This window comes from Opisthocomus hoazin, chromosome 3 (genome assembly GCF_030867145.1).
Source record: "Opisthocomus hoazin isolate bOpiHoa1 chromosome 3, bOpiHoa1.hap1, whole genome shotgun sequence".
In the NCBI taxonomy this organism is placed as follows: Eukaryota; Metazoa; Chordata; class Aves; order Opisthocomiformes; family Opisthocomidae; genus Opisthocomus; species Opisthocomus hoazin.
In genome coordinates this window covers 15,657,816-15,678,584 of record NC_134416.1, presented here as the reverse complement: position 1 = coordinate 15,678,584, position 20,769 = coordinate 15,657,816, and the positions used below count along the sequence as shown (strand labels likewise).

General features: G+C 37.9%; 1 protein-coding gene across 6 annotated transcripts in view; it reads left to right on the top strand.

The window, feature by feature from the left end:
• Positions 1-20,769, top strand: part of COL14A1 (collagen type XIV alpha 1 chain) — a 130,268-nt gene that overhangs the window by 57,009 nt on the left and 52,490 nt on the right. For 5 of the 6 annotated variants that reach the window (XR_012763383.1, XM_075415626.1, XM_075415624.1 and 2 more), the window contains exons 14-24: positions 1,837-1,976; positions 3,526-3,652; positions 4,736-4,875; positions 7,745-7,877; positions 9,040-9,111; positions 9,883-10,034; positions 13,655-13,784; positions 14,831-14,953; positions 16,371-16,520; positions 17,178-17,294; positions 19,142-19,288. Coding sequence is in view for 5 of the 6 variants with exons in the window: in XM_075415626.1 (XP_075271741.1) it covers positions 1,837-1,976; positions 3,526-3,652; positions 4,736-4,875; positions 7,745-7,877; positions 9,040-9,111; positions 9,883-10,034; positions 13,655-13,784; positions 14,831-14,953; positions 16,371-16,520; positions 17,178-17,294; positions 19,142-19,288 (1,431 nt within the window). In the remaining variant the exon portion in view is untranslated. The remainder of the gene's footprint in view (positions 1-1,836; positions 1,977-3,525; positions 3,653-4,735; positions 4,876-7,744; positions 7,878-9,039; positions 9,112-9,882; positions 10,035-13,654; positions 13,785-14,830; positions 14,954-16,370; positions 16,521-17,177; positions 17,295-19,141; positions 19,289-20,769) is intronic. The other variant, XM_075415625.1, reaches the window with a different exon arrangement.

Genomic DNA, 20,769 nt, shown 5'->3' with positions numbered 1-20,769 from the left:
AAACCTAACCACCCTGCAACATTCATTTATTTTTAGGGTGACTCAATGCAGCCAACTCTGACCGGTCTTTGGCGCTGTACTATGACAGATGGATTCTAACCCTCTATATGCAGCTATTCAAATAATCCCTCTTCTAACAGGCTTTGAGTGATCAGGCAGTGGGGCAATCTGGTAGGAAAGCAAGCTCTTGGTGAGCACACCTGTCCCACATGGTCAGTGTTCCATGGCAACGTCTTCCCTGTCTGGATTCAGTATTAACCTACTCCTTTCTTTCTTTCAGTGTGATTATTTCTGTCTTCCAACTAATGAATATAAGTATTTTCTTCCTGGGGCATATATCTGCCTCGAAAGTGATCTGTCTAATTTGCTGTAGTGTTATGTGTAGTATCTGATACTCTGTATTTAGTAAATAATGATCTACACACTGTATTATCTCAGTTACTGTAGCAAAACCTTTCTCTGTGCCAAACAGAGGCATGATCAGCAAGCTTGTTCTGGGGTGGGGTTTCTTTCTGGGGCCAGGATTTATCCAAGACTTACTGTAAATATCATGTAACTCTGGCATTAGGACTGCCTGTCTGGTTGAGAGCAACGTTGTTAGGTTGGTTCCAAAAGGAAAGAGCTGAGACTGAAGCATTTTGTGGTATGGCCTGGATGGTGAAATGAAGTGCATTCCACGACTGACAGAAAGTAGAAAGGAAAGCCAGCGCGTGATACTCCCTTCACTAGACTCAGAGGAATATATTGAATGCCAGAAAGTGTGGCAAACCCATCTAATACAATTCCAGTGTGTTCCCGCCTTCTCTTTCCTCACAGCCAAGTTGACCTGACTGTTCCTAAGCTGGTTAGGTTTTTGCTAGTAGATTCTGAGTCCATATATGACCTGGCTAAAGATCCCATGTAGTACTAGGGGGTTTGTCATCTGTTGCTTTTTTCCCATGTGCTCTTGCGTGAGGGGAAACAGCTTCTGAAGTGCTGATATTTATCTGTCCACATGGACTGGTGAGGAGTGTGTGTGTGAAGGCAGGATGGATAGAGGAAGGTTTCACAATTCAGAGAAAATTAGCAGATGCTGGGCTAATACAGAACCTACCACTGAGAGTAATACACAGCACAAATTCCTTTCTCTGATATGACAGAAAAGTGGATGCAGTCTGAGACTCTCTTGCATGACCTTGTTTTCCTTCAGCTCATGACGATTAAGGAATATGTAGTATATAAATATGACTTTAACCAGGGGGTGCTGTTAGGAAACAGCTTCTTTCTGTAATAAAAGAGGAAAGGTTAAGCAGAGGTAAAAAAAAAAAAAAATAATCTTTGGAGATCTTCTGAGCTAGTTATGCTTTCTGGAAAAAAATCCCCTTATGTCGGGGACTTCTAGGATTCAGAAAGTTTTTTGCCACAATCAAATGTTTGCCACAATTACTGTCACAAAATATCTTTTTTCTGGGATACTCATGCAAAACAAATGCATATAGGGTAAAGATCTAGTTGAATTAAATTAATTCACAAACACAAATTTATTGCAAGTATTGTGCAGGCTAGCTCTTGCTATGATACCTACTATGAACAATAATGTAATTTCTTTGTTTTTCAGTATTAGTTGAGAAGCACTTAGCAAGACTGAAAGTTCTGTTTCAGCAAAGAGCTAAGCCATTTTACGTGCCTTGAAGCTGTTAAAATGGCTTATGTAGCTCCACTGATGTAGGTCTTTTAATAGAAGTATCGGTGATACAAATTTTTGAATGAAAAATGTGCTGTTTATTTTCAAGACATGACAATTTCATAGCTAAAACCTGGAATCACTTTCATGGCTTTATCTCTTTCCTTTTCAAGTGCCTCTGAGTCCACCAGCAAACTTGAAATTTTCTGATGTTGGACACAGTAGTGCTAAGCTAACATGGGACCCTGCTTCCAAAAATGTAAATGGCTATCGCATCATGTACGTTAAAACAGATGGAACGGAAACCAATGAGGTAAATTATTAGCATCTCTCTTCCCTTAACCAACCTCAGACCTCCCCAAAGTTCTGTAATTATAGCGTGTATGTGTGGGGTACAGTACTCTGAACTTCTTGCATAGCAGAACAGTCATTGCTGGCGCACATAAACTGAAGCAAACTACTCAAGTGAACGATGGTTTGTACGTGCACGATCTTGACCAAATGTATAGTGTGGAAATATTTATTCTTGAGTCAGTCCAGATAGTGAGACTTTCAATACATCGTATGTCATGGACTGAAGCTCATTCAAAAAGACTGTATGAAGTCTTCACTACATTTTCTTAACATTTATTGCTTTAGTTATATATTGAAAACTCTCTTCCTAGAAACAGGATTTGGCTTGAACAGAATGAGAAGATGATACTAAGATATTCTAACTTAGACTCTTGCATTTAATAATTTACTTATGCAATATTTAGTTATGCCTTCTTACTAAAGGTGCTTTGTAATAGTTTTTATCACCATGAGTTCTGTGATAGAATGAAAAATGGGATGGAATGATATTAATACAGAAATCTAAAAAAATTGTAGTAAAAGGGTCCAATTATTAAAACAGTCCAGATCCTTTACAAAATAAGTTGTTGTGGGTACCTTAGCCCTCCAAGAAAGTCTTTAATAGTAGTTATGTGTTATTATGTTTCTTCTGGGACATATCTGGTCTTTCATCCAGAAAAGATGGAATATTTGTATTAAATCTGAAGAAACTGTTCCCGAGTTTAGAAGAGAGCATACCTGTGCAATGTTTTGTGTCTTTTCTTTCTGCTAGGTCCCTTAAAATTTAAATTAAAATCACTTGACCTCTTCCTATTTATTACCCTCAATATAGATTATGTGTCTGGCTGTACTCATCACAATGGTATTTGAACATCTCAGGCTTGTGGTAATATACTTTACAGAGTGAGTGAATGTTCAGTAGGTTTTTATCCACCTCTTAGCTTTTCCTTTATTTCTGTTCAAAGAGCACATGGCAGGTTTTTGTTTGCTCTTCATTGGTAGCATTTCTGCTGTGGTGCCAAGGTAATGTGACACTGAATAGTTAGGCTGATAAACTGTCAGTTTATAGAACTTTGGGTTTTAGATCCCTGGCAAAGTCACGTTAACTGCAGCCTGGATAGAGACTGGATGAAACTGTCATCTTGTCTCTTGACAAATGTTAAATATAATGGTTTATGTAATGATTATCCATGATAACGGACAGGATTTAGTAGCCCAAAAAGTTCCTTCCCCTTCTGGGTTCTTGAACACACAGTGCTGATATGTTAACTAGTGAGGTAGGCTTACTATGGCTGAATTTGCTTTTTCCCTAGTTTGTCATAAACAAAACTTTTCTTTTCTCAAGTTTTTCTATGTTACTTGATTTTGTCAGCTTTTATGGCCCTGAATTTATGCTTGTTCATAGTTTCACAGAATTTCTCTACTAATAATTACGTGACATTCTCTTTCTATATCATTATTACCTAGCAGAATTTCAGACACTGATAAAGTGTATGATTAATATCTATTGCAAATTATGCTTTCTCTAGGTAGATGTTGGTCGTGTTTCAACCCATACTCTAAAAAGCCTGACACCCCTTACAGAGTATACTGTTGCTATTTTCTCCCTGTATGATGAGGGGCAATCTGAACCACTTACGGGCAGTTTTACCACAAGTAAGTATTGCTGAACTTTTGAAGGCTTTCCAAGAAGAATTTTTATACTCTCTTACTTCACTGGAAAGTAAGACCAGTAACAGCGAGTGTCTCTGACTGTGAATTCAGATATATGGAATGCTTTCTGTTATTTTCATTGGAGTTTTCAGCTCCTTTGCTCTCTTATTATGGGGCCAATTGCATCCTTACTCATGGGAGTGATCTTTTGACATCATGAAAACATTTATGTGGGTAAGGTTCATTTCTTAAGTCTTTCCACAGTCAGCCATTTTAAGGCATTTTTAATTGCAACTAGGTAATAAAACATTTGCCTCCCCATCTTTCTGAAGCATCATACAATGTGATGATATTTGTCTCCAGCTGAATTGTGATGAATCTTGAATCATGCATTTAACCAGTGAACTATCTAGGCAATAAAGGCTAGAACCTTATATAAGTATAGAGAGGCTGAAATGCCAAAAGGAAAAAATATAAGACATTTAAGACTCCTGTAGTCTGTTCAGCACTGTTACAGTTTCTGTAACTGTAGTTCTGCATTAAACAAATGGCTGATGACACTTACTAATGCTTTCCAACATAGTGACGGGAAGAGAAGGACTTTGAGGGAGGAAAGAGAAACAGGAGGTGGGAGAGGAAGGAGAACGCACACGGACGGAACAAGAGGTTGATACTCACATGCAAACTGCAATTGGAGAGGCACACAGAGTCTCTGGAAAGGGCAGAGATTGGGACTTTGTTTTGAGGTAGAGGATAAGAAAAGAACATGGTGCAGAGAGCTCTGAGCAAAGGAGAGAGGGACTGAGGGTTGCATGGAGCTCCTTCAGTGTAGAGGGGACAAGGAGGCTTGTCCAGTTAGAGTAGATAAAGAGCATGTATTGTGCATATTCCTCTCCCCCAACTACAAAACCACTTCCCTAAGTACAAATAAATGTGCAAAGAATCTATAGTTCCTTTGTTATCTACCTCCCGTGTTATGCTCTTGGTAACAAGCTGCAAGTAAAATAGTATGTGCTTGATGTTACAATCTATGCAAGTTTCAGAGAGTGATTTACTCTGACTTTTCTTTTGCATAATATTTTGCAGAAAGAGTTCCAGCTCCCCAGCATTTGGAAATCGATGAAGCATCAACAGATAGTTTTAGGGTCAGCTGGAAGCCCACCTCATCAGATATTGCTTTTTACAGATTGGCATGGATTCCTTTGGATGGGGGGGAATCTGAAGAGGTGAGTTGCCTTGAGTTTCTGAGTGTGTGAAATGGAAGAGAGAATTCCATTCTGAGGACATCTATGCTGCAACTTTTGCCAATTAAATATGACCAATAGACTTACAGAAAAATCTACTCCACTGCAAAGCTCGCTACACCAAAATGAAACCAATATTCCAGTTTCTTTTTGAAAAGGAAGTGACAGAAGAAGTGGTCTTTTATGAATAATCAATCCGATCTATAATATGCCAACTGCCATAGAACTAGCATTGCTCTTTGATGCTATGTCAGTTTTTAGAGGTTCATGTTCATGTTCTTCACTTTGCTGTGAAGATGATGATGGTAGCTGAGCCAGAGCAGCAATATCCTCACATAAGGCTCCTCATTTGTCTGATATGCTGGCCACAGTAAAATTTCCTTGGAAGCCTTAGTTATGTAGTGTTACAAAGGGAAAAGTTCATACATAGTTAATTGATTAGATTGTTCCTTTATTCCTCTTTACGGTTCTTTCTTTTCACCCCCTCATGCTGTATTTTTTGCTCTAGGCCCTTGTGTGTCTTCTTCATAGAGCCATTTTCATGAGTCTGAATTTTTAAGTGGTTTTTCATCCCTTTTAGCTTTTCCTGTTTTATACTCTTTTTCCAAGTAGAAGATGACAGACATTTTCCTTCTCCCAAATTTTCATCTTTCGTATTCTGTCTCGTTTCCTCTTTCCCTTTGTTTCTGTATTTACCATTATTTTGGCTTCTTTTGTACTCCTCAATCTTTAATGAGTCCCTCAAACATCTTGCTCTCTTGGCATCAACACTGAAGAGAGGCCACATTCGCAAACTGTTTATCTGCGTAGGGAACTCAGTGGGGAGATGACATTTACCTCCTGGTCCTAGGTTTCATGCATCATTTTGTCATTCTTTAGGGCAGAAAACGGTCATTGCAGCTTAGGTGTTATGTGGCTTTTTTTCTGTAAATTTAGCTTAGCCCGATTCTTTCCTCCTTTTCACCTAGCGAGAGGTAGTTGTGCAAGAAAGAAAGAAATTACAGGAGTGAGCAGTGAAAAGGAGGAGTTGACAGATGAGTGAGTGGACACAGGTCATCCCCTACCATTTTCTCCTGCAGTAGATGAGCCGATTTGTTTCTGTTGAAGTTCCAGTGAGTAGCTGTCAGTGAATGCCTTTAAGCCATGCACATTTTTAAGTGAGATTTATGGTATCTGTGTTCTTTGAGTGTGAGAATAAATGACCAAGAAATATTTGAACTGTTAAGGTTCCACTTGTTCATTGTAGTCACTAAGAACTGCTGGAGGCCCTAATGCTTTAGTACGCTGAAATATTAAAAATACCCGAGCTGCTTTCTTGTTCTCCTTGCGTGACCTCTCTAATGGGGTCAGGCCTAGGACAGCATAATACCTCCAGGCTCTTGCCTCTTTAAGCTTCTTTCCCAGCTAAGTGATCAGTCATGCAGAGAAACGACATGCACTCCCTCTCTCTTTCTCCCAAGACCCAACTTGCCAATTAATTGAGGTCAGGGGGTGGTGGTGAGAATTACACACCTCTCGGCTTACTTCACCCATGCTGCTGATGAGTGAGGAGCATTTGGGGGTGTTAGCACTAAAAAGCCAGAATAAATTCAAGGGTGGCCTGTTATTTCTAGATTACAGTAGAGAGTGCATGCTGTTATACTTGTGGGCTTGTTATTCTTCTTGCTTCTGTTTTTTGTCCTCTTCGCCTGAAAGTTCAGCCCTTTGTGTTCTTTTTTTGTGGTCCTCTCTGTCATTACTTGATAGTTGCAGAAGGCACGGCCCCAACTCATTTCGTTCTGCTTTTGTTTTCTGTATCTGAGTTCAGAAGGTCTGTGATTGTTTTATGGGTCCCTGTTCCCCAGGACCAACTTGGGAAATCTCCTGTGGTAATTAAAAGAGTAAAGTGTGATTCACAGTTTCTGCTAACTGCTGTAGTGGATTTTTATGCAGCACATGCCTATTGTTTGATTTCCATTATAAGTCTCACTTTGGTTCCGTGTATAGTGGCCAGCTTTAAAACCTTGCCAATGTTAACCTAGAGAAAGGTTGTTTTTTTTTTGTAGTGTCTGTCGTGTACCCTAAAAACTATTCCCCGAACCAGACAGCCCATTTCACCAGAATTCCTGCTCAGGCTCCTTGCATTCTGCTTTCTACAGTTCCTTTAGCTCCAACTCCTGCCCATCTGTTCGTCCCTAAATGCAACACACAAAAATCTGTAGTGAAACCTTCTGCTTACAGTTAGCATTGCACAAGTGAATCTTCTGCTGCTGCCATAGGTAGAAACAAGGAAAATTGCTGTTCACACCAGATAGCAAACTTGTCATCAGCACATCTCCCTGAATCCCCAAGTCTTCAGCAAATGTTCTTTCAAGTGGCATTCAGATGTGCGGAAGCTTAACTGGGTTTACAATTCTGGTATAGAATCAGTGTTTTGTAAGGCTGTGGAGATGCTGAATACATTTGTCATAACAGTGATGAATGGTAGAAATATGAATGAAAGTTAATCTAGCCTGTTATGGTGCTTTCACTGATTAATGTTTTGAATTGTAGTGAATTTCAGATGAAATGCATATGGTCAGCTTTAGCAATGAATTAGCTGTGGGTGAAAGTGTAAGACTACACATTGGGATAATCAAGCTAGCCACAAAATAATAAATACGTTTTAAGTATTCTTAACAGTGTTTTTTTCCAGATGTACTCTGTGATACTTTTTATTTCAACATATTGCTAATAATTTTTTTTTGGCAGATCTGAGTGTAGATTTTGTTTATTTTAAAGGAGAATCCATTTTCCTTTTTTCAATTAATTCAATTCATATAAGCTAATCAAATGCAGAACTGATTTTCTTGAATCTTGCTGTGTTACTTAGGTTGTCATAAATGGAGGCACAGACAGTCATGTTATTGAGGGTTTGTTGCCCAACACAGAATATGAAGTTTCTTTGCTGGCAGTTTTTGATGATGAAAGTGAAAGTGAAGTTGTTGCTGTTCTTGGAGCTACATGTAAGAGAAACACTTGACTGTAATTTTTAGAGATGTTTACGTGTTTTAAATTTAATGCATAGATCTTATATTTAAAATATAGTCCAGCTTTGGGTTGCTCTAATATTGAAGAATGTGGTGGTCTAGCACCAGGGCTTTGCTGACTGCATTTTTTGCTTTTCTTTTGTAATATGGTGTGGTAGATGGCATTGAATCAAAATGATGGCTTGGCTCCCTACCTAAGCTGTGGTATTAGTAACCTTTGGATCTGGGTAGATAGTCTTCCATCCCACATTTCCATGTTTAGTCTTTGAACAGGGTTCCTTATGAGAAGGTATATTAGATTTGGGGGGGGAGGGGTTGGGGGGGTTAAACGTTAAAGTAAATAATTTATAAGAATTTCATTGAATATGTTTGGCATTTACGGTATACCCTTTTCTTTCTTCTTTATCTAATGTATAATCACTAGAGGTGAATTCACTCTTGGCCGAAATAGTTGTCCAAAAAGCTTACACAGGCATTCTGTGACATTTAGATGGAAGTAACAAAGATAAAACTGGAAAACCGTGTATGGTGTATCTTACAGTTTATGATCAAAACAGTGGCCAGCATTTCAGGCAGATTACTCTGTCCATTCACTTTTTATGGATAGTGACTTGGTTAAAACAACTGTATTTTTCATGTGTAAATTTAAAAATGTATTCGATTCTTAGTAATGTAATTGCAGGCTAAATCCTGAGCCTTCTGTTAAGACAAGAAGCCCTTCCCCATCCGAACAATGCTAGTATTGCCCAGTGTTGCTGAGTGTACTTTTGGTTTTTCACTTGGACAGAAGTGAAGCACACTTAAAATGCTGCCAATTTAATTAAGCTGACAACCTTAATAAATGGTCAAAGTGGAAGTCATTATGCGTACTTCAGCCAGAAATGTGGGAAACTATATGCATTCTTATTTAATTGTACAGTTTATGTCTTATCTGTAGATCTAAGTGCTAATCCTGCAAATATATGTGCCTGAAGGAAACTAAATGAACAGTTCCCTTGTAGTCTCTGAAATGCCTGAAATGTGTGGGGCATTAGTAGGTGTGAGCACATAGTTTCACTGTCACAGTTAGAAATACAAGATAAATAATGTGACTTTCATGTCTCATTGAATTGTTAATGAACTGAGTATTGCTTTTCAGTTGCAAGGATTACCACAATACCTACCACGGTGACTGCTACCAGTACCACAACTTCTAAGCCCACCATAGCAGGTAATCAGAGCACATGCTAACAGTTTTAAATGCTGAATGCAACGAGCTAAGGCTCTGCACAAGCACCTCCAGATATAGAGGCAGAGAGCTGTGAAACTGCCGAGGAGCTGATAACCCCGGTTTCTGATGATCCATGCGGTCAGCACACTGCCATGGCAGACCTTGCGGAGGTGTAGACCTCAGGAAAGGGACGTCACCAATGAAAGGTGCACACTGTCGCGCTCCTGCATCACCCTGCTGCGGGTGGCCAGCTTCCTGCGCGTGCCATGTGTGGGTGAGGAGCCAACACAGTGCAGAGACTCAGAACGATACCAGCCATGTTGCATGGGAGTACAGAGACTGACTTGGAAAATTCAGCTCTCTTTTTCTCTTTGCCTTTATAAGTATGAGCTTGGAAATTCTTCAGAGTTTTGTTTATTTTTGAGTGTTCTGTTTGTTTTTCCTGGAATTAGAAAACTGATTTTTAAGGAACAACGATTCAGGATTATTTCTCTTCTGTAGCACTCTAGCACCATAAGCTGAGTAATACAAACAAAGCAGATGGTGTAATGTATGTTCATAGCAGTATAGGATAACTATTATTTTATTAAATGGTTTAAGTTTTTATGTTATTAAGCCCAAGCATCACTGAACTATGTGGGTTTGCCCCATCATGGATCTGCAGACCCACTGTGACTTCAGGAGAGCTTACAGCTACTTGTTGATAATTAGCCCAATTTTAAATTTAAAAATAGAGTTAAGAAAATATTAATTAAATATGTTTTGCTTTAGTTTTTCGAACAGGAATCAGAAACCTTGTCATAGATGATGAAACAACCTCAAGTCTGAGGGTGATATGGGACATTTCAGATTACAATGTTCAGCAGTTCCGAGTGACCTATCTCACTGCGAACGGTGACCGTGCTGAGGAAGCGGTAAGAATGGTCTGTATGGGTTTTGTGAATGGCTTCATAAGCTTGAGAAGTTTGTTGACGAGTTGCTAAAGCATAATTTCTCCTTATATGACAGTCTTGTTGCAATTAGCAAAAGATTAATCTTTGATGTTACTGTGAAATTGAGGTTCAAAGTTTTAATCGTATAGCACCTGCTGCACTGCAGGCAACAGCAGTCAAATGTAAGATTGAGGCCCAGACACACAGATGTTTAAAGAAGTCATAGTTAAAAGACTAGCTGCCTGTCCTCTTTTTCCTGTATTTTTTAAATTTTGTCTATGTTTTTGAGGTTTTTTTGTTTTTTTTTTTTGATTTTGGGATATTTTACTCCTAGGCCTTTTTTTTATCCTGAGATTGTGTTTTAACAACTCTTAAATGTTTGTACAGGACAATCTTAAGGAATTTCTTTTTCCTTCAGCAATTTTGTTCCTTCCCTAAAAATCTTATTTTATGCTAAAGTAATGTAATTAAAATTCAAATGCAGAGTTTTCATACTGCTCATTAACCCGAACATGTCACAAGAAGGACAGCACTTTTTAATCAAAGTGCCTAAGAATATTTGTTATTTTTCTAATATGGTGTGATGATCAAAATTTAAATTGTCTTATACAAGAAAAGTTTCTGAGGATCAAGATTTTGTTAAATATTTAAAAGAATGAAGATTACTACATGTACTTTTCTGTGCGTATAGCAAATAATTAAAAAAAGAAGCCCTAGCTTGATTATATTAAGATTTCACATTTTTGAGATAATTTCACAGTTCTGGGAGGCCGAGTGCTTTTTTTTTTCTTTTTGATTGAGGAAATCTTGGTATTGCAGTGCTTGGTTTCCACAAAAACTAAGTTATAAAATTTTGAGATAGCTATGTGTAGATACATTTAAGAGATTAAATTCTATGGTTTGAGGTTATTTTCTTAGTAAATCACTCAGAATGCAAAAATATTCCCCATATCATTCTCCTTGTGTCTGTCATGTGACTCACTTCTGTTCTTAGAACAGTTATATCGTAAATATGTCATATTGTTTTTGATGTCTAGCAGCTGGCATTTTTAGCCCTAAATCAGACTATATTAATAACAAATATTAAAATGCGTTAGTTGGATATCTTTTTTCTAGAAAAATATGAATCAGTCTTTTTTCATTTAGGTTTCATTCATCTTTTATGAGACCTTGGTAGAAAGTTACTTTTTAGCCACCTCTTTCAAATATAATCTGAAAATGAACTTTCAATGTTGTGGTTTCTTTTTCAAATGGAAAATATGCTTTATGAATTTACCTCGACTCTATGATAGTATAGTATATAATGCAGTGGCAGACTTGCACATCATAATGTCAAAAATTGTACTGTTCTGACAATAATGCAAAGTTTCTGAAATTCAGATCCCAGATTTACTGTTTCATCTCTGGGAAGCTTAATCAAATCCAGTTGGATGATATAAATGTGATTCTGTTTTAGTATTCAATGGTTCTTATTTTTAAAGGAAATTAAAACTGTAGGAAAGGTATTCCAATTCTGGCTATCAGAAGGATACTAGAGTTGACTCAAAAGCTCATTACAGAAAATTATAAAATTGTAAGATTAGGTAGGTATCTTGGCTCTAATTCCACAAATTATTTAATTTTAAGTACACTCTCAAGTCTTGTTGTCTTTGGTCACAATTCAGCAAACAGATTGGCCATGTGTTTCATTTTTGAAATTAATCGTGCATAAATACTTTACTGAATAAGGAATGATGTAAGCTTATACATAAAATTAAACACATTTGAAATGGAGGGGATGTATTTTATCATGTGTCTTCAAGCACGTGAGAGGTGCAACACGTCAATAAAATGACACAGATGTTCAATTTTTAGGGGAATGTTTCTATCTTTAAATACATTTCTTCAGCAGAACCCGAAATTTTTGTGGAATTTGGGCTTAAATATTCTATAGCATGACAATTCTGTGGTGGATGCTAAAGTTTTTTGGCTCTGATTTCAGTGATATGAATTTCAGTTATTCCTCCCTTTCCACAAAAATATTAATAAGCTTTTTAATCCTTGATGCAATTGGCTGAAAATCAGGGACTAGAAAATGTAATAGAATACTTTTCACTACAGAATAGTCAAGCCCTAAATTTCAAGTATGTTCTTGGGTGTGCTGTACTTACTGAAAGGATCACATATTTCCATCCTTAAAGCCAAGAATGTTTCTCACTGCTGAAAACTATGTTGTTCTGTGAAAGATGGCTGATGTGCACATGTGGAGAACAGAGTTCTCGATGCTTGCATCCCCTCTCCTAAAAAGCCAAAAAAATTGGTGGTTCATTTTTCAGGAGCTTGGTTTGTGTGTTTTGAGAATATGTATGGAAGAGTTCAGCATAGGAATCTTTCATGCACACGTATTTAGATGATTTTGTCCAGTTTTGATCAGTGAATGAAGAACTTTTTTGACAAGTCTCAACATCTGGGTGTACTAGATTAATTTCCTTCTGTGTATCACTTGCCAAAATTGGAAGTAGTTTAAATGTATCCTGGAGTGTTAGAACTGGTGAGAGCTTTGTTGTCTGAGTATATGCTTCAGAAAATATTGCTCTGCCATCATCACATAGATCAGTCTTCTTTGAAACAGCAAAACAATTTCAGGCTCAGTTTCTGCTTCTTCCCCTTGAGTTTAAAGGGCTTATAGGCAGCTCAACTTCTTGCTGGCTCAGGTGATAGATTCACACAGTGAACATGGGCCAGGGAGGGGCCAAAATATGAGGTTGGACCTTGGGACTATTGCTTTCCAACAAAGTCACTTCAGAGCACAGATCTGGTGCAACAAACAGCATTAATTTCTCTTTTTTATCATGCCCACTCCATGTACTAGGTACCTCACATTCAGGCTTTGGAGGGTCTCCGAGATTACAATTTTACTGACAAGCTAAAAGACTACAAGGCTTTACTTGGGCACCTCTGCCACCACTATTGTAATACTAATTTTTGAGGCTCTGGCTAAAATATAATAGTATGTTGAAGAGTTTCAGAAATAGCTGCTTATGGGGAAACCTTGTACTGTATTAAAAGAAGCAGTGCTTAATTCAACGATTTGCTCTAGAATACCGAAAACTGCCTAGAGGCATTTCTACCGCTGATCTACCTCTACCAGGTTGCCTGGTTGGGTTTCTACTGCAGATCTTCAATGTTTCATGGCAGTTTGGGGTCCTCTGGTTTTTGTGGGATGTACTCCTACTTCCTCCCCTAAACAGCTACTTACATTTTCTTGTCCTTAGACTAGATACAGATGGAACAATCGTGTTACTCCTGCTTGCTCAGTTCATGCTTCCCAATCAGTCACTATCCGTATAGCACCAGTAATTTATGGAGCAGTAGTGACTCATAGGTTTAATATAAAACTATGTTATCACATACACACATTCTCCTTTTTATTTTACTCAGGTGTAACTAGTAGATATGTTAGAAGGGTGGAAAATTTAATTATTTTATTTTACCATAGAACATCAGAAATATTATAAATGTGAGCTATATAGCAATACTAGTGGAACGTGGTGTCAGAGATCATGTAAGATATAAAAAAGTTTTGGTCCTAGACATTAAGGTTGATCGTTTCTGTTTTTCTGACCACCCAGGTAATGGTGCCTGGGAGACAAAACACACTTCTGCTTCAGCCTTTGCTGTCTGATACAGAATACAAAGTTACCATCACTCCCATCTATTCTGATGGGGAAGGAGTCAGTGTCTCAGCTCCTGGCAGAACTTGTAAGTACAAACTTTCTGCTTGCCTTTTGACAGGATATGCATGAAGAAAGGTTTACTCTTTTTCCTTGGCTGTAGTAATGTATTTTAATATAGATGTGGGTTTATTTTGCATGACTTATATGACTCAAGCTTTATAGTAATTTCAGTTCATTGATTTATAAACAGTGGATTGCTTCTAATTGACAAATTGTATTTTATATTCAAATACTGTGAGTTTGCAGAAATTTGTTGAGTGATAAAGCTGATAAGTCCTTGGTAGATAGCCCACCAAGGACAAGCCAACTAATGCAGAAAATAAAGTAAGCAATGCCTGCTGGGGTAGTATCAAACCAATCATTGTACTTTTAGATTTCTTTTTGTGTGAGATCATTACTTCCTAAAGATCATTAGAAATGCTGATGAACTTTTTATAGAAGTGATTGCATTATCTCTGGAGTTCTGACCCAGTACCAAAAGATTACTCAGCTGCAGCCTAAGTTCCCTCTCTACTGTATATTGGTAAAAAATTATCTGATTGTGCATTACTTGTCATGATAGTATAATTTTATTGAATTATTCTCCTAATTCACATAATTTCTTCCTAAATTGAAGTGCTGTTTCTGCAGATACTTAAATAACTTGTAAATCATTCCTTTGATTCCATTTGAAAGCATTAAGTGTTCACAAGAGCATGATTTATACATTAAAAGCTTTAGTGCATTTGGATTGAAAGAAACTATATAAATAAAAGATAATTATCTCTGAATTGTCTTATTTTTTAAAAACTGTGGGGACAAAATTGAGAACGAAGTTGAAAATTCATTGTTTTTTGAACAAAGTTCGTAATTAATCCTGGGTATAACTTGGTATAGCTTGCTTAAATATATCAACATTAATCCGCTGACGTAATGCCAAGGATGAATTTGATTAAAGGCTTTCATCCTGGCAACTTGACCTGTAAATCTAAGAGTACTGGGTGTCACACTATTTTCATGTGCATGCCTTGAGTTTTATGCATGTGCTTGTATGAGAGAAACTTGTAAAAGCTCAGTTTGGTTTCCTTTTAGTGCCCCTGTCTGCTCCTAGAAATTTACGCGTCTCCGATGAGTGGTACAACAGATTACGTATCAGCTGGGATGCCCCGCCATCACCAACAATGGGTTACAGAATTGTCTACAAACCTACCAACAGTGAGTTTTTAAACTGATGGGGTATTTTTCTCATTTGTTTTTGTCTATACAGTGGTTTGACATCAACTTGTGCTGAATTTTGTACTTAAATCTAACAGTGGCAGTTACAACCTTGAAAGTGCTATTAATTTAGGTGTCTCAGGTTTTGAATATGAAAGTTTTGTAGTCACAGAGTGATGCAGGTTGGTAGGGATCTCTGGAGATCATCTGCTCCAACTCCCTGATCAAAACAGGGCCGGCTTGGAACAGGGTTTGCTGGATCTTCTCCAGTTGAATTTGAAATATCTCCAAGGACAGAGATTTCAAAACCTCTTTAAGCATCTGTTCCAGTTGTTGACTATCCTCACTGTGAAACCGTCTTTCCTAATATCTAGTAAAAGTTTCCCATATTGCAGATTTTGTCTGTTTTTTCTTACCATCTTCCTGTTTGCCTCAGAAGACATTCTGTCTCTGTCTTCTTTACCCCTTCCCATTAGGTAAGTGTAGGCAGCAATAAGATTCCCCCTTAGACTTCTCATCTTAAGGCTGATCAAACCCATCTCTTTCAGTCTGTTGTTTTATGTCATTTTACCATGAATTTTTTTATTTATTTCAGAGACTACCTTTGCTCTCTTCCTGTTCCTCTCTTTTGTGTTCTCCTATTTTTCAGTTTCCTTCCCCTCATAATACAAAGTTTTATTTTCCTTGATGTTTACTCCCATTCTACACCTCCCAAACACTCGGCATTTTACTCATTCCCCATTTTGTCTGTGCTGTGTCCTTTGCACATCGCAGCTAGACAAGGCACCCAACCTCCTTCAAAATTCTTCAGAAAAACGTGGTCCTCTATTGAGAGCAAAACACACATGTGTGACCATTAAGGGATGAAAATACTGTCCAAAGACAATACTGTTGCCTGGTTTCTGAAGTGTATCCAGAACAACTAAGAGAGGTGACAAAGGAGCTGTTTGCAATTCTGATTTGGGAAAGTTTTATTCTTTTCTATTTTCATTATCATTTCTGCACAGTGTTAAATGACGCTGTTGTGTAAGAACCCCTTAGGGTCTGTATTGCTGGCTGGCATCTGCTGTCCCCCCTGTTGGTCCTGGCACACTATCAAACTGAGGAGATCTTTGGCTGCCTATTTAGGTCAGTAGTAAGTCACTGAAGCAGAACAAAAGGGTTTTAACAGATGCCAGTGTCTAGCCTTGCCCTAATGAATCCCACTGCTGAATTTCCCAAGTGTGTGGTGGCTTCTGCCCGTGCAAGGACTGAGCAGAGTGTCTTTGTTTTTGAGTGCGGTAAAAAAAAATAGACAAAAAAATAGCGGTAACATTAGGAGCACATGTAATTTTGGATATGTCTTAAGATTTGTTTTAACTACTTGCTCATTCAATGGATCAGCAAATGATTTTCTGATATATTTCATTTTTTGCAGTTCCTGGTCCTGCGTTGGAGACCTTTGTAGGGGATGATATTAATACCATTCTCATTCTAAATCTCTTCAGTGGAACGGAGTACAGTGTTAAAGTATTTGCTTCATACTCAACAGGCTTCAGTGATGCCCTAACAGGCGTAGCCAAAACCTGTAAGAATGATTTCATGCTGTTTGGATCTCTACAGGCTGTTTTTCACTATAACTGTGGCTTTGTGCAGCTCCCTGAATAAATTTTCACATTGAAGACTTTCTCGGTTGTGTGCAAATTGTTTTCCTGAAGGGAAAGTATCTCTCTGTCTTTTTTTTTTTTTTTTCCAATCAGACTATATCGGGCTTTAAAACAATCTGCAGGATGTTAGCAAGACAGGGGTCATAAAGCGGATGTTATTTTATCAGTCAAACATATTTGCCTAGTAGTAGATCTAAATTTCCTTAATGGAAGGTCTGTTGAGTGGTTGGTTTTTTCTTGCTCCATATATATAACGTGACTTAGTCTTTATATATCTAAAGCTCAATTTTAAATTAGATTTTAACAGAAATGTTGCTGCTGTGATGATATTTTTGTACTTACGCATAGTAACTGAATTTTTAGCAGTTTTCATTATTCAGTCGTGACTAAATTGACTTAAATTCCAAACTTTTGGTCTAAAGATTCACTTTTCCCCTTCTTGTTTTGGATCTTCTTGACACAATTTTTAAGCAGCTTTGTTAAAAATGAATTGGTACAAGTGTTTCACTATAATTCTTCTGTCATTTTGTATGTGTTATTAGAGGTGTAAATCTAATTTTTTGATACTTAATTTTCAGTGTACCTGGGTGTGACAAATTTGGATTCCTATCAAGTCCGCATGACTAGTCTTTGTGCTCAGTGGCAGCTTCACAGACATGCTACTGCATACAGAGTAGTTATAGAATCGCTTGTGGGTAAGTTACTAAGTCATTTGATATGCATCTACAGCCTAACCCAGAGAACTGAACTGCATAAGTTAAGAAAATGTATGCAGTTGGACCTGTAGACTGGCTTCTGAAATACTGGAAATGATAGACAGAAGAGAGTTGTGTACACACTGGAAATTTCATGAGTAGAAGTAGCATTCCTGTCCTTTTATATCAAGCAGATCTTGATAACTTTTCCTTTTTGTGGGAGGGAGTTTTATCTATCAGTGGAAAGTAGATGATTACCTGAGTTTTTCACTGGTGATAAAGGATGAACTGAATACATCCAAGACTGTAAATAAACCATCAGTGATAGCTCTGTAGGATTAGGATGGACATGGGAGGAGGGCAGAAGAGTAGGGAAAGCTCTGCTTGAATCCAGACCATGCTAACAGAGTTGGAACAGCATCCAGTTTTGTCTTTTCTCATTCTATTGATGATTAATTATAGCTTGTAGTAATGTTGTTCATCTGGATAAACAAGAGATATTTTTATGTAGCAACACATGGTGTCTTGATGCTTTTAGCACTGACTGTGTAGAAGGTGAATTATGGCCTCTTCCATTGCACTGATTCTCAGGTATAGCTAGAAGAGGTTATGGAGAAGTCACTATTTGTGCAGACTAACTCTCTTATCCCCAGTAGACGTCAGTGATCTTTTGGATGGTGACAAATTAAAAGCTTGGATAACTTGAGAGAAGTGCAGTTAATAATATTTAATGGGATCTGTAAAAGGTACCATGAAAAGTAGTACTATTTTGGTTGAAAAAAAGTAATGATCTTTCAGTGGAATGGCAAATGGATGATGATACAGTTTATTTGAAGGCCTGGAATACAGACAAGCTGTTCAGAAAGCAGAGATCTCGACTGGCACAAAATAGCACAGATTTCCTTCGCATCTGGGAGCTAGCCAACATTCTGCTCTCACAATATAGAACTGCCAGAATTGTTTTAACTGAGCCAAAATAGCCTAAATGTGAGCAGAACGAACTAAAGTGTGAACAATTGCTTCTTAATAGCATCTATAATGAAGAGTTTTGATTGTCAGATTGGATGTGTGTCTCATTCAGGCAGTGATCAACTATTTTTATACTGATGTAACACCTCCTGATAATCATCATGTGTTTTTTCCTCGGCAGTGAATGACTGGCTTTTGTTGCTTATACTTTGTAAAACGTGAGATCAGTTTCTTGTATGTCACTTCTTTCTGCTGCAGGTTATGAATTGTGCTGAAGGTTTTCTTATTAAAATTTGCCTCATGCTATTTCCAATACCTGGGCTTTTTCCATTGTCAACATGTTTTCCAGTTCAGAATTTAGCATAATTAATTTTGGAACCCTGCAAATACTGTTCCTTAACCTACTTGTTAAGTGGTTACTAGTGGAAGCTAGAATACAATATCTTGTTCAGTCTCTCTTGCATTTACTAAGCATGTGACAGGCTCTGAGAACCAGAGGCATAGACAAAGGATGCCGTAGAATTACATACTGCAACAATTCCTCATTAGACTCTGATAATTTAGGACCAGATCCAAAGCCCATTGATGACACGGTTAGTGGTTTTTATTAACTTCAGTTCACAGAGTGAAATTCGTCTTTTTTCCTGCAGATGTCTGGCACATCTCTCAGCTCCTACTTAATATGAAGGATGAAATGTTAGAGACCTCTGCACAGAGGTGAATTTCCAGAAATAAGGCAGCATGTAGTTTATTAATTTATGTCAACCACTTTCCCTTCATCTGCTGTCATGTCCCCTTCTTATTTCAGACTTAAATTACATTATTCAATAAAACAGTAAAAGAAAGTATGTTTTGCTGGTTTCTTTTTGTGATTCCAGACGGGAAAAAGCAAGAGGTGAATCTTGGTGGAGGGACATCTAGACATTGTTTCTTTGAGCTGATGCCTGGAACTGAATATAAAATCAGTGTTCATACACAGCTTCAGGAGATAGAGGGCCCTGCTGTAAGCATCATGGAGACAACACGTGAGTAAAATAGATCAGACTTCAGCCGGCAGTGATAACACTTGATTGCTTCTCGTGTTTTGCCCTTTGCCCGTTTTTCAGCTACATTGTGACTCCTTCACAGAGGTGCAGGATACTTACACCACTGCTGTGTATTACTTTTGAAGTCATGTTCACCAACTGTATTGGAGTTCTTAATGAGAATGAAACAGGGAGAATGGTTTAGCTTTCTTCTTAAAAAGTGCTATTAGGGCATACTCTGAAAATCTGTGACTTTGTAAAATAAAAAAAGAAGGAAAAAAAAATCCAGAAAAACAGAGCAAACAGAGAAGTAGAGAAAGTTTTGTATCCTGTAGCTCTTGTTATTTAGCAAAATATCACCAATGTCTGAGTAATTTACAGTTAAATGGAACTTTGATACCAAATCTACCTATGTATTTTAAAACAAACCCAGCTTTTTTATTATTATTCTCACTAACACAAAACAGGCAAAAAAACCCCTCACAGCTGTTTATGAAGGCCAGATTCTGCTCTCATGAGTTCAAAATACTGCAAAACAAAATACAGGATGAACAGAGTTAATATTTTAACATGATCTTTCTTTCTTCGAGCCCATTTTCAATCTCGGTGATACCATTCTTCTCATACTATATTGCTGTACACAAGAATGCTTTTACCCTTCTCTCAGGGTAGACAATGCTTATAATTTTCTCTTCAGGTGAACCCTCCCACATTTATGTTTTCACATAGGAAAAACTTGCACAGGTGTGTGACTCCACTTCTCAGTTGTCCAGGGCTCATTCTGAGAGCAGTGAGGAACAAGCCAAGCTTCTCCTCCTTTTTGGAGGAATGCATTTTGTGTGCTCTGCAGTTCAGTAAGTTAGGAGACATCAGGAAGAACACACCTTGGCCTGCATGTCCACTTGAGAAAGATGGTTCATGATGCAGACAAGGTATTGTATCACCTCAAGAAAATGCTGTTCAGTGTGACCTGTACCTCTCTGCTGCTTAGAGAGCAGCCTTTCAAGTCACCTTACTGCAGTCATGATGCTTTGCTAAATGGGTCTGGTCCTGGTCTGTCTGTGGCCACGGAGGTCCTGGGCATTAATTCCTTGTAGCTGTTCCAGAGTCTTGGCCCTTTCTCTTGTTGAAGCCAATGAGAAAACCCACATCATTTGCAATGGAAGTTAGCTTGAATGTGAATGTGAGCCTTGTAATGAACCCTGTTTGCACTAATCTTTCAAAAGATAGGTGCCTTTTCTGAAGTTGTCATCTCTAACTATGCGTTGTGTACAAATGTAACTTACATATTATAGCAAATAACAAGTATAGTGTTCCTTGAAGGAATGATGTTGTGTCACCTGGGGCTTCTTATTCTAACTGCATTGAAAAAAATTGGAAAAAATGCCCTTGAATGAAAGCGGAGGGTTTTCCTCAGATGCAGCTGTGGAAGTTGACACATGTGCATGTTATCTCTGAGATTTCGGACAAGACTGTATTGA